The sequence below is a fragment of the Dermacentor albipictus genome, chromosome 10, assembly GCF_038994185.2.
Source record: "Dermacentor albipictus isolate Rhodes 1998 colony chromosome 10, USDA_Dalb.pri_finalv2, whole genome shotgun sequence".
NCBI classification, from domain to species: Eukaryota; Metazoa; Arthropoda; class Arachnida; order Ixodida; family Ixodidae; genus Dermacentor; species Dermacentor albipictus.
The window spans coordinates 7,560,057-7,573,171 of NC_091830.1; the positions used below are offsets into that span (position 1 = coordinate 7,560,057).

Genomic DNA, 13,115 nt, shown 5'->3' on the forward strand with positions numbered 1-13,115 from the left:
TTAATGAATTTAAAATTTTTTTTAATAATTCCTGGTTAGGTTGAAATACGATGAAAGACATTTGAACAGTTTGATATTTACACTGGCTGGCTTTGTACTTTTGGCTAAAGAATTCAGAAGAGAGATAACACCTATTCGTTTGAAATTCACTTGTCAGTCATCCCCGCATGTGTGTGGAAGACTTGAAAAAATATTACAGATATCAAACATCACTATTCATTTAAAGCCCAATTAAGCAGCAGCTAAATCATCTGATAACCAAACCAAAAAAGAGGACATCTGATTTGCCTTTTGAAATTTTTAACATTTGCACACACCTAGCTTGATGTGAAAGCTATACTTTACACAGCGTATCACACAAAATTTCAGGAGCAAAATGTACCTGCTTGACAAAGAGCGTCAGGAGCATTGGATGTTGGGAGCAGAGGGTGGTCAGCCTTTGGATGGCATGCAACGCCACTTCTGCACGGGTCGGGCAGAGACGGCACACCAGGTCCAGCACGAGGGCGCACACTTCTTCGTAGCACATCACCGACATGTCCCCTGCACAGGCATCTGCAACATTACTAACAAACAAAATTCTTAACATACAACACCCTCATAAGACCAATCCCTAGGTATGGTGCAGTGTTTGGAGTCTGTACAAGTTTGCTAACAGAATAGAATCAATTCAGAAAAAGCCTGTTCACTTCATTTACCAACACTACAATAGGCACTTTTCACCATCTTCTCATCTAGTAACCCTTGATGTCGCTCGTCTTTCTAAACCGTGTGAAGCTAATGTGTCTCAAACTTCTGCACTCTCTCTTCGACTCATCCTGGTACGACTTGCCAAACGACTACTTAACAAATGTTAAATTATCATCCATCAAAAACCCTCATGACCTAAACATATCTGCCTTTCATTCTCGGGCTGACTTTCCTGAATACAGCTTTTTTTTTTTTTTCTTCTTCTCCGTACCATAGAACTATGCATTGAATAGCTGGCAACATTCGGTCATTACCTATACAAGAATTTTCAAATGTCTTAGAATGTTCTCTTTTATTTGCAGCTTGAACTACATCCTTTTCTTGCTTGTTTATTTTTTATGACAGTTTCTTTATTTGTCTTTCTTTATTTGTAAGCTGAACAGCACTGCTTTCTTACATGTTTAGTTTTGCTATGGAGCCACTCCTCTGCTAACATTGCTAAAGGGTTGCAGTATTTAAAAATAAACAAATAAGTATAAATAAGCATACAAACAAGTAATAGATGTCAGCACAACACGCTGAGCACATATCTGCATGCTTCTTATGCTCACCACCTTCTCGTGAAACAGACAGCATCCCTTCTGAAGCTGCATAGTCATCGAGACTTGATTCAGAGTCAGCTTCATAGCCAAGCTCATCGTCCGCTGCCGGCACAAGGGAAGCCGAGTTGGGCTCCTTTCGAAGTAGGGCTGCACGTGAGACTAGGCTGCTGTCCACCTTGGGAGCAAGAATGACTCATATTTAGGTTTGAAAGCTCACTGCACTGGTGGTGGCACAAGAAAATGAAACTTTGTGGTAAAGAAACGATGAACAATCCATCACCAAATGCCAGTTTCACCACAAATACTGTCAAGTGACTACAAGCAAACCAATACGACTCTGCATGCAACCTCTCATGCCAACCTGCAATTGTAGTCAACAGATGCAAAAGTGGTTTGAAATACATGCTCCCACCAATGCAAGCAGTGACTGCATCCTCTTGAACTTCCGCCATAGTACACCACCTCATAACTATCACTAGAAACAACTGTATGAAGAAAAGGGACAATAAAAAAACAAGAAAGTAAAGGGAAAGTCGACTTATGTTTTACACGAAATGCAGACATAAGAAAGAAAAAAGGAAGGAAAGTGAATGAAATGGCAACATGCCACAGGTGGAGGCCGAACTTACATCTGCATTACACGTTCAGTGCTTTACCAATTAAGATTGCGCAGCCATCTTACCATTTGTGGGGTCTGATGTGGGATATCTCACACTGTACTCTTGGGACAAAGGAACGACAACACAGTAGTGCACACAATCACAAGGGCATTTATTGCACCTTTCGTACATCAATGCCTGCTAGCCGAGTTGCTATCCACAAAACATGCCGATGGGCGCGCGACAAATCTAGAAGTCCGACTCACCGCGTCCTCGCAAGCGAATATGTTCGCTCCATGCTGGATCCCAACGCCTGGTCGTTCGCGTGTATAGTCACGCGAATCGTGGCGCGTTCGAGGGCGGCCACGCGAGGCGGTCTCGCAGAAGCATGGGTGGCGTGCACGCGGGAGACGTCCCCGCCGTGCGTCGACCCGCCGGGAAGTGGGTTGCTGCACGTGCGGCACGCTTGCTGTCCCGAACCCAAGAGCAAGCGCCTTCCTTTCGGCGCCCAAGTAACCTCGCGGCGTTAGCCGCGCAACACTCGCGCCATCTCTCGGACTGCGTTTCAACCACATCGACCGCGCTGACGTCACGCAGGCCACGCGGCAAAGCGGGATTACAGGAGACGCGCTATGCGGGAAAAACACCAGGGGAGGCGCGAGGGTCGCGCATCCCCACATCCCCCCAACCTTAAATCACTTCTTATTCCGGCGAAACGTGACGCTGTCTAACAGTAACCCGTGCTTCGCGAACAGGGTGATACATGCAACAATGGTCGCGCTGAGGAAATGTCCACACGCTGTCCATAGCATGCGAGCCGACATTGTCCTTGGGTGCACCGCTGGCGTCCGCCGGTCACAGCAGCGGCTTTGCAGCCTCGACGGCACGATCCCAGGCCAGGACTCCGGAGACGACGACGCAGTAGTCGGTACGAGCAAGCGTCGCTCGCGCCGACTCGCCCTGCTGGCGGGAGCCGCAGTAGCTGTCGGTGACCGCCGGCTCTTTTTGTCCGCCGCCGAGGGTTGTGAGCTGGATACAGGAGGCCACCGAAGTCGCCGCGCCGAACTGGCCACAGCATCACCATCGCCCGGGGTGGCTCGATCGTAGTCCGGGGCAGCAGCGCAGACGATGTGCAGGTGACGGCAAACCAGGGGTGACTCCAATCACACTGCGTAAACTCAACACACTCGGCAAACACTAAACTAGTGCAAGGGAGAGGAAGTCTGCATGCGCATCGCCCACGTGGTACGATGTTCAACTCGGCTAGCAAAGATCGGGCAGCTACTCAGATGCTAAGTTCACGTGAACGAAGCTCGCTTTCTTGAGTCGAACGAGTAATTTCAATTCGTGCGAGGCTAAATAGAATGAGGGAAGCAATTTGCAACACCTCAACGCCACGGTCCACCGGGTTGTGTCCCTCCACGTGCGACAGGCAGCTTCGTAAAGCCTTAGGCCTACAGCGTCGCTACTCTGACAACAGCCGGCATCCAAAAAAAACAACACCCAAGATGGGCGCAAAACAGGCAGCCGCGAGACGTCAGCTCTGTGAGGTGGTCCTACTCCGCTCGGTGCACACAGCATCCGAGTTGACGGCGCCCACCGTCCCAGACGGTGTCGGAGCGCCCGGTGCCAGGCCGCAATACCAGTCAGCCCATAATGGCACCCGTGGCCCGCGGCCACCCGGCTCCCAGAGCCGCGACTTCATCAGAGTCAAAGAGATAGAAGAAGCTATTTACATAAGAAATTCGGACCACCCACGAGGCTTCCGTACTCACTCGCTTCAGGCTTGCCACTGCTCCGCGGGCGCTCAGCCTCGCTCTCCCAGGATGCAGACCACGTGGCTCTCGTACCAACGAATGCCATTAAAAAAAAACACTTGCGAAAAAGCTTAGTATATTGACATGTTCAAACACACTACAGCCACCGCCGCCTCGCTCAAGAAAGCACGCCGCTGACGCTAGCGATCAAAATCCACGCTAGGCCTACGCTTCGGTTCAAACAAAGGTCTCGAACGAAGCAACACTTAAAATTATCGTCCGATGCCCCAAGAGTCCCACGTTGGGCAGCCAGATGTGGGGTCTGATGTGGGGATATCTCACACCGTACTCTTGGGACAAAGGAACGACAACACAGTAGTGCAAACAATCACAAGGGCATTTATTGCACCTTTCATACATCAATGCCTGCTAGCCGAGTTGCTATCCACAAAACATGCCGATGGGCGCGCGACAAATCTAGCAGTCCGACTCACCGCGTCCTCGCGAGCGAATATGTTCGCCCCATGCTGGATCCCAACGCCTGGTCGTTCGCGTGTATAGTCACGCGAATCGTGGCGCGTTCGAAGGCGGCCACGCGAGGCGGTCTCGCAGAAGCCTGGGTCGCCGCGCGCTCGTGGGAGACGTCCCCGCGGCGCGCCGACCCGCCGGGAAAGAGGGGCGCTGCACGTCCGTGATGCTCCCTGTCTCCCACCCAAGAGAGCGCGCCTCGTCTCTCCCGCCGAGGGTAACCCCGCAGCCGCGCAACACTAGCGCCATCTCTCGGACTGCGCCTGTACCACTCGGACCGCCGCGTGTGCGGCGAAGCCGCACTACAGGAGACCCGCTATGCGGGAAAAATATCAGGGGAGGCGCGAGGGTCGCGTATCCCCACATCCCCACAACCTTAAATCACTACATATTCCGGCGAAACATGTCACTCGGTCTCACATCAACGCGCGCTTCGCGACAAGGTGGTACATGTAACAGTGGCCGCACCGAAGAAATGTCCACACGCTGTCCATAGCATGCGAGCCGACATTGTCCCCCGGTGCACCGCTGGCGTCTGCCGGTCACAGCAGCAGCTTTGCAGCCTCGACGGCACGATCCCAACGCCTGGTCGTTCGCGTGTATAGTCACGCGAATCGTGGCGCGTTCGAGGGCGGCCACGCGAGGCGGTCTCGCAGAAGCATGGGTGGCGTGCACGCGGGAGACGTCCCCGCCGTGCGTCGACCCGCCGGGAAGTGGGTTGCTGCACGTGCGGCACGCTTGCTGTCCCGAACCCAAGAGCAAGCGCCTTCCTTTCGGCGCCCAAGTAACCTCGCGGCGTTAGCCGCGCAACACTCGCGCCATCTCTCGGACTGCGTTTCAACCACATCGACCGCGCTGACGTCACGCAGGCCACGCGGCAAAGCGGGATTACAGGAGACGCGCTATGCGGGAAAAACACCAGGGGAGGCGCGAGGGTCGCGCATCCCCACACATTTCAATGTCACTTTTCTTCATAAAACTGTAGCTATTAAACAAATCAAGCCCCATCGGACTACATTTTTTTTTGTATCACTAGAAAGAAAGCCCAGAGTTGAGCCTGACAGTAGCTCCCTGTAGGACACATTTTTAAACAAGCTAAGCTGATCTTATCACCAAGGTAAGTTAATGTTTTGGTGTAATCTCTCACGACATGTATAACACATTCAAGCAAAGGAAATGCTAACTTAATTCTGACCCTCAGTGATATGCTCTGCAGACTTGGCAAATGAATGATGTGAAACATGGCACTGAGAAGGTGATGTAAGTATGCAAGCTCTCAACCCTAACTGCATAACCTTGGCAGAGAGTGTGGCAGCTATCTGTTCTCAAGTGCAAAAGTTTAGCTGAGAGCCGATTTATTTATGGACTGATTGAGCTTAACATCCAAATACTCCCTGGGCTTTAAAGAATGCCATTGTAGGAGGGCTTGAAGTTACCTTTGATCATTTACAGCTCCTTAATATGTACTGGGATCTACAACAGATGTCCCTGCAATACACCCAATTCGAAAGCAATCACAGAAACTGGGAATCAAGCTAATGACTTGCTCAGCAGCCCAGTTGCTGAGCTACTCAAATGGCTGTCTCTGGCTCAGTGAGTCGGCAATAGGGGCAGACAGGGACAACGCAATAAAGCAATGAGTAGTGCAATATTCACAGACTCACCTTCGGGCGGCTCGAAAGAGTGGGCACTCGTGTCCAGTGCACAAGGTTGCTAAGCAGAGCATCAAGAAGGCAGCGCCACTCGGCCGCTGTGCGGTTCACGCTGGGACAACCGTGCAGGCGGTTGCGCAGCTCTCGTACCATCTCCTTGCGCTGGAGACACTGCAAAAGAATGTTGGAAAAGCAGCATCCGAAGATGTCACTCTGACAGGCTTTACTATTAGCACAGGACCAACTTCCGAAAGCCACATCGTGTTTTTTAGAAGAGCAGAGCTGATGAGCTGAGCGAAGCAGCCAGTCAAATGAGTGACACCAGAGCCCCCCCCCCCCCCCCCCAATTGGCCACAAAGTCAGACAGTCAGTCAGAATTCCAACAGACTTCACGCACAGCACATATGGTTGTGCCCTTAATGCTAAAGCAACTTCACTTATTCTTTCACTTATTTCTTTGGACAAGCTGTGCTAACCATGAATAGAAGCATACATTTAGCAATGCCAACTAGATAGGATTTATTTGTTACTCGGCTGGTAATGTTACCCATCATAATATGATCTCCCTCCTGTTGCATGAATGTTCAAAAAAGAAAAGTTATGGGGTTTTACATGTCATGCGTGCATGAATGATCATGCTTTCCCGAAAACACATGATGTTCTGGGAATGATGAGAGAATGATCTTCCCTATAAATCTGAATATACAGCTAACACCATAATAAACACATTTTTCAAACGAGTCAGTATGCAGAATGCCCCGGCTGACGATGGTATACTCTGTAGAAAAGCTTCAGACAATGAAGTCAGTGTTGAAGAAGCCAGAGCATGCTGTGACAAGCAGTACTGGAGCAAAACACAAAGGAAGTGGAGATAAGACATTCAAAATGAGGTCCCGTGATTTGAGCATGCAAAGCTAAAGGAAGACAAAGTAACAAGCAGGTGAGCAAATTCACAAATTATGCCCAAGGTAAAGAAAAGTAGTACCAGGCCAACAACATCGAAGGCTGTACTCTAGATTAATCACTTTGTTTGGTGTCACTTTCACCAGAGGTTAAATCAAAATTGTGGGGTTTAAGGTTCCAAAGAAGCCCACAGTCTAGCATCACAGTAGAAAGCTCAGTGGTTTTTTAACCACCTGGGGTTCTTTAAAGTGCACCAAAGAGCGCAAGAACATGATAGTTGAGCGCTTTTTCTTTTTTTTTTTTCATTCCACCATATCAGAATGCTGCCACTACAGCTGGTAATCAAACCCATGACCTCATGTTTATCAGAATGCCCAAGCCACTGAGTCATCACAGCAGGCGTACCATGGCTATCACTTTCAGTGCACTATATGATTGGCAAAGCCAGTGGAAGCAGATATGACAAAAGAAATTACACCCTTTATAGTATCAGTTTAGTTTAACGTCACATGTGCATCAACCAAATGCATGTTGCTAAACAATTCTCTATCTCCAGTGAGCCACCATGCCCAATGTTAAAAAATATTACCCCTGAAAGCAATCAATCAATAATATGGCTCAGGCAAAAAAACAAGATTAAAAAGCATAACCTTGACAGATAAGAAAACAGCTGGTCCTACAAAACAACAGGTATAGATAACTAGTGGCATATAACAGACCTAGATAGTACTCACCACATGCCTCTTTTCTTTGCTCATTCTCTCTGCCTAAGCATACATGCCAGTTAACAGCAAAATTATTCTTTAAAAACCTTGCCTATCTGCCTCTTTCTCAAGATTACACACTGCTTCTACAGCTTCCAAGGGCCTCCTCAGATAACAGTACCAGGCCTCCTATCTCTTGCATGCCTTTCACACATTTTAAGGGCACTTCAAGCATGAGAAAAAACTGGCAGTTTGCTGACAGTTTGCCTGGTGTGCCTGGTAAAGAATTTACAGTGGTTATATTCTGCGAACACTGCAGTTAAAAGCCGGAAATAGGCCCAAACACCATATTTTAAGTTCTGTCATTTTTGTGCTTTTGAAATCCTTCACTTCCATGAGATTTTAAACATGTTGTACCAATAAAGATGCTTTGGAATGTTTTTCCTTGGTTTATTAAAACAACAATTTTGACAAACTTGCAATTTTGGAGAGACAATAGCTCCTGTTCTATTTTAGCTATCATAATAATAATTTTTTTACCTAAAAGATAAATTCATGGAGCGTGTGGTAAGTCCAATTTTAGTGTAATATTTCTTTCAGGATTTTTTTTAATGAGTCATGTTTCACGTGTCAAGATGGCATTTCTTTCAGGCAGCTTTGGTGGGCTCTAATTTTAGTTCAAATTGGTCTCAGACATTGGTTTACACCTAGCACACACCTTAAGACATTCTATATTATTTCTATGTCCTAACCATTGTGTTTTTTTTTTCCTAGGTGCCTAATTATTCTCCCAACAAGAGAACCCAGTTTCTAAGCTATATCAAGAACTGGTTGTCCTAGGAGAGAAATAATTACATTTCTGGAACCAGCACATCAAAATACACAATGTGTGCAAATTTGGTTAATATCTATTCATAAATAAAATAGTTGGCTTTCAGCTGTAGCATCCTCCCTTAAGTGTATTCTTCGGCAAAAATTACCAGCAATTAACCTGTTGTCTAACTTGCCATTAAATGTGCAGAATTCTTAACAGGGGTATTCAGCTTCATGCCCTGTACTGCAATTACTCTTTATACAGGAAAGAGAAATAAGCATGCAAGAATTAAGTACCATAAACCACCCACAATACTTTACAGATCATGGGATTTGAAAAAAAGCTTAATATCTCTCTAGTCTCAGAGTGCAGCCTGGTACTATTTGAGTTTCCAGGCTGTGCTGGCATATGCAAACATAGTTCTGGGTAGTTTAACTGGCTACAGTCACAAACTGCCCAGATTCAATGGTCCATTAAGTATTGCAGTTGACTATACACAAAAGAGCTGGAAGTTCAGGCAAGCTGATCCAGTTTCAGTCAGATGGATACAGTCATAAAGTATTATGGGTGCATTTCTTACGAAGATAGTCTTCTATTTTTGGCAACAGACTATTTGTGGCTGCAGGCAAGCCTCACAGAATGATGACAGTTAAAGTGACTGGCACTGATAGAAACACAAATAGTACACTTCCTACGCTTCGTGGTGACGACCTTCCCCGCCAGTGCCAGAAGCCGGCAGTCTGGAGGTGGAACAAAGTTTAACAATTCTTTTCATTCCTACCATGTTGCGATTTACAGCAAGAATGGCACAGTATGGTCACCTGAATAACATGGATACTAATTCGAAAGGAGGTACTGTGAACAGTTAAGGCCTACAACAGAACTAGAACCACTACAGAAACAATACCGCCTTTATTCTTATGACAATGGAACACCACACATAAAAAAAGAGAGAAGAATCTGCAAACGAGCTTTCAAGCATTAGAAAAAAAATCTGGTCTATTTGTTGTTACATGGTAGAAAAAAAAAAGGAAAAGTCAGGACATTTGGCCATCCTGGCTGGGTCAAGTTGGGACCTGCAACATTTACTAAAAATTCGGGACGATCCCGTTAAATTCGGGACAGCTGGCAACCCTACAACAGTCCAAAAGGGAACTGAGCCCACCTAACCAGCACCTTTATGAGCTGAAACACCTTGAAACTGCAATCCTCAAAACCAAACTATTTCAAAATGATGGGAGCAGACCGTACGCTTACGTAGCTCTGCACACAACTGGGATATATATGCAATATTAGTTCTCATTCACAACTGTTGTCATCCTGAAGCAGAATGCAAACATTTTTTTCAGTTTTGAGCAATGTGACTGCTGAACAACTTAGAATGCATCAGTATACAATCACTTTGACTAAAAATAATCTGTGATAAAATGTATTCATCAATACAGTTAGGAAGTGGCTATGCTAATTTACCCATGCTGACAGCAGTCCAGAACATTCTTAGAACTACTTACACTTAGTGAATGGAAGTTACCTTGCCTTAGAATGCTCTTGGCTTCCTTTGCATTGCACAGAGTTAGCAATAGCAAGTACAACTCTCCACAGCTAGTGAAGTGATAGATGCATGCATCACACACAACTTACACAGCTGTATTGATGATAGAGAGAGAGAGAGGATGCTATGATGAGGTGAGGTGAAGATGGCAGCCTAGTTAGGTGATAAGCTGTTAAGTATGGATGAAGAGAATAAGACATTTTAAAGACATTGTGACATGCAGATAACAAGTACCTACAAAGCCTATGACACCATTCCAGAAGAAAAGTGAGAAATTCGATAAGGGAAATCAAAAACACACGACAAAAGAGATGAAAACAGCATAAGTCTAGACAGGTTTAAGAACTAGTTAGAAATTTGACAACATTTATTCAATTTTCTAGTATACTGTGCTCCAAACTCCCAGACAGCCTCATACCTCAACATATGCTAGCCCTGTTCAAAGATCATAATTATTATCACAATTATAATGCAGTTGCCTTGATGCAGTTGCCTTGATGCAGTTGCCTATCCTCAGGCTTGTCTGAGAGCTCTTAATTTACCAAGCTTATGCCCACAAACTTCATAGTGTCCTTGTTCCTTAACACACTTTGTTTCCTTCGAGTGTGTTTCCATTCCAATAGCATCAAATCTCTTACTTAAATACAGCACTAGTTACCTATTCTATGTGACCTAACCTGCCCCACTTATCCTCTTAATCTCAACCAAAATGTCGTCTAATGATGTGCGATCTCTAGCCTGCCCAGATCCCAATGCCGTTCCTATTATATTCCACCGCTCACTGAGCACGTGCCACAAATACATTGTGTGAGGATGCTAGACTCTCACACTCTCCCTGTTGTTGTTTTCCCCACATGGCTCTCACATCTCCTGTAATCAGGCTTCTCCGTGTAGCTAAGTGCCAGTGGCAGTCAATGTAGTTGCAGCATATTGCGAGAGATGGCACGAGTGTTGCCCTGCTAATGCCACCTAACGGAGGGGTTACTAGGGCACAAAAGGCAGTAGGCCCATCCTCTTTGGCTTGGGGTCACCAAGGTGCGTGGACTTTTCGTGCACTCACCCACCGTTCACAGGACCGTCCTGCAAAAGCCTTAGAGGCAGGACACTGGAACAGATGAACACGATCATTCAAACGTGCCACCGTTCGTGTAACCTAACACGCAAACAATTATGCATTCGTGTCCAGTATGAGGGCGAACATACTTCTTAACTATCCGGTCGCGATGAGTCTGACGTTCTCGACTTGTCGCATGCCCATCGGCATGTTCTAGTAGTGATTCAGCTAGCCGGCATTAGTGTACGAAAGGTTCAATAAAATCCCATGTGACTGTTTGCATTACTGTTTGTCGTGAAGCTAAACATTTCGACAGAATTGCCTGTCTGGTTGGGAAATTGATTAGAACTTGAGACTGACTCCAACCAAATAACTGAATTTTATTAGCCCGACGTTTTCAGTCTACCGAAAACCAACCCACACAGGCCGCTATCTTCATTTCCAATCCGACCATCCGGCAAACCACAAGGCGTCTGTTGTAAATTCTTTATTCAAACGAGCCGAAACTCATTCCTCATCGGAATCGGATCTAAAGAAAGAAAAGAGAACGGTTCTCAACGAACTTAAGAGGAATGGCTACACAGATGACTTCATTCGAAAGACAACCAGACAACAAAAAAGAAGAAACAAAATGCGGGACCTTCAGCCGTTTACTTCTCCCCAACCCCAGAAGCGAGTGTCCATCCCGTACATCAGAGGTACCAGCGAAGCGCTCAGCCGAATATTAAAAAAAGAAGGCCTCAAAGTGGCGCACAAACCAATAAACACTTTCAATATCCTCCTCCCTAAACCAAAAGATCGTCCACCAAAAGAAAAAGCTCAAGGCGTCGTCTACAAAATCAGTTGTGCTGACTGTCCGGCGTCGTACATCGGGGAAACCAAAAATCTAAAAGAAAGGATCAGACAACACGAGAACGACGTCAGGACATTCAACCGTATTCGCAGCGCCGTCGCGGAACACTCTGAAGTCGCCGACCACAAAATTGCTTTCAAGGAAACTGAAATCCTTCAAACAGAAACGAACTGGCGAAAGAGACTACTACTGGAGTCATGGCACATTCAGAATACGGAGAATAACATAAACCGTGTGAAGGGCAACCTACCCTCGGTCTATGTCCATGGCCTTGGCGACATGACGAAAAGAAGAAAAGGACGCACAGCCAGATAGACTCCCGCTCGTTTCACCAACACAGAACGTCGGCGCGACCCTGTAACCTCCCCCCCCCCCCCGCGGCCCATCAAGGGCACCCTCGTGAGCACTCCACCCAGCACCGGTCATCGCAGCTCCTTGGAAGCGGTCAACAACACAAACCCCCCTTTCCTTTTGTTCCCCCCCACCTTTCCGTCTGTGGAGTGTCTCCCCACCTCCCGTGTCCCCCCCCCCCCCTCCTTTCTTCAAAAAAGACGCTTTAAAAGAGGCACACCGCCACCCCCCGAAGAACAACCCCCTGAAGAAGGAGCCGAATGGGCTCCGAAACGTCGGGCTAATAAAATTCAGTTATTTGGTTGGAGTCAGTCTCAAGTTCTAATTACTGTTTGTCGTTTCTTTGTCCCAAAAGCATGCATGAGACCCCGCGATTGGGGCCCTTGAGACTAGCTGCAAAGTGACTGCGCATGCATACGATACCTTGAATGGTAAAATATGCAAGCAGTGTAAATGGAGCAGCAAGTTAAGAGAAAAGAAAAAGGAGTACAACATTCAGAAAGAAGACAGATCAAACTTAGAATACAGCATAATGGGTATTAGTTAGCAGTTCAAGGTGAGATAGAAGTGCACTTGCCAGCAGATTTCATCTCCTTTAGGCGCAAAACCACTCTTTATTCTAAAGACAGCACAACTAACAGGAGAACTGAAAAAGGTAAGGGAGACAACAAATGTGCCATTTCGTCTGCCTTCATTCTTGCTGGCCTGTCATATGCACTGTCTTTAGAATGCAATAACTAAAATCCAAGAATGTGGGCATTTTGGCTACCATCTTAATTGGTGCTACTGTTATGTCATATGTACGGCGTTTAGAATGTTAGCCTCAAACAAACTCGTCCACCTTCATGCACTCTGAAGCCACTCTGCGGCGAGATCAGGATTCAAGATGCAAGACTATGCCATCTCAGGTATCTGAGAGATTTCAAAGGCCCATCAGAAAAACAAAGAGGGTTAGGCCTGCATTAGCAACACTCCTGCATCCTTGAGCTATTCAGAAAAGCTATAATGTACACATGCAAAAAAAGAATGACTCAAAGTGTAATATGCTCAAACTAA

The 13,115-nt window shown here is 46.5% G+C and overlaps 1 protein-coding gene across 2 annotated transcripts in view; it reads right to left on the minus strand.

Moving 5' to 3' along the window:
• Nucleotides 1-13,115, minus strand: part of mv (lysosomal-trafficking regulator mauve) — a 107,480-nt gene that overhangs the window by 85,487 nt on the left and 8,878 nt on the right. For both annotated transcript variants that reach the window (XM_070527738.1, XM_070527739.1), the window contains 3 exons: nt 5,841-5,999; nt 1,302-1,467; nt 383-543 (listed from right to left, as the gene is read on the minus strand). In XM_070527738.1, the coding sequence (XP_070383839.1) occupies nt 383-543; nt 1,302-1,467; nt 5,841-5,999 (486 nt within the window). The remainder of the gene's footprint in view (nt 1-382; nt 544-1,301; nt 1,468-5,840; nt 6,000-13,115) is intronic.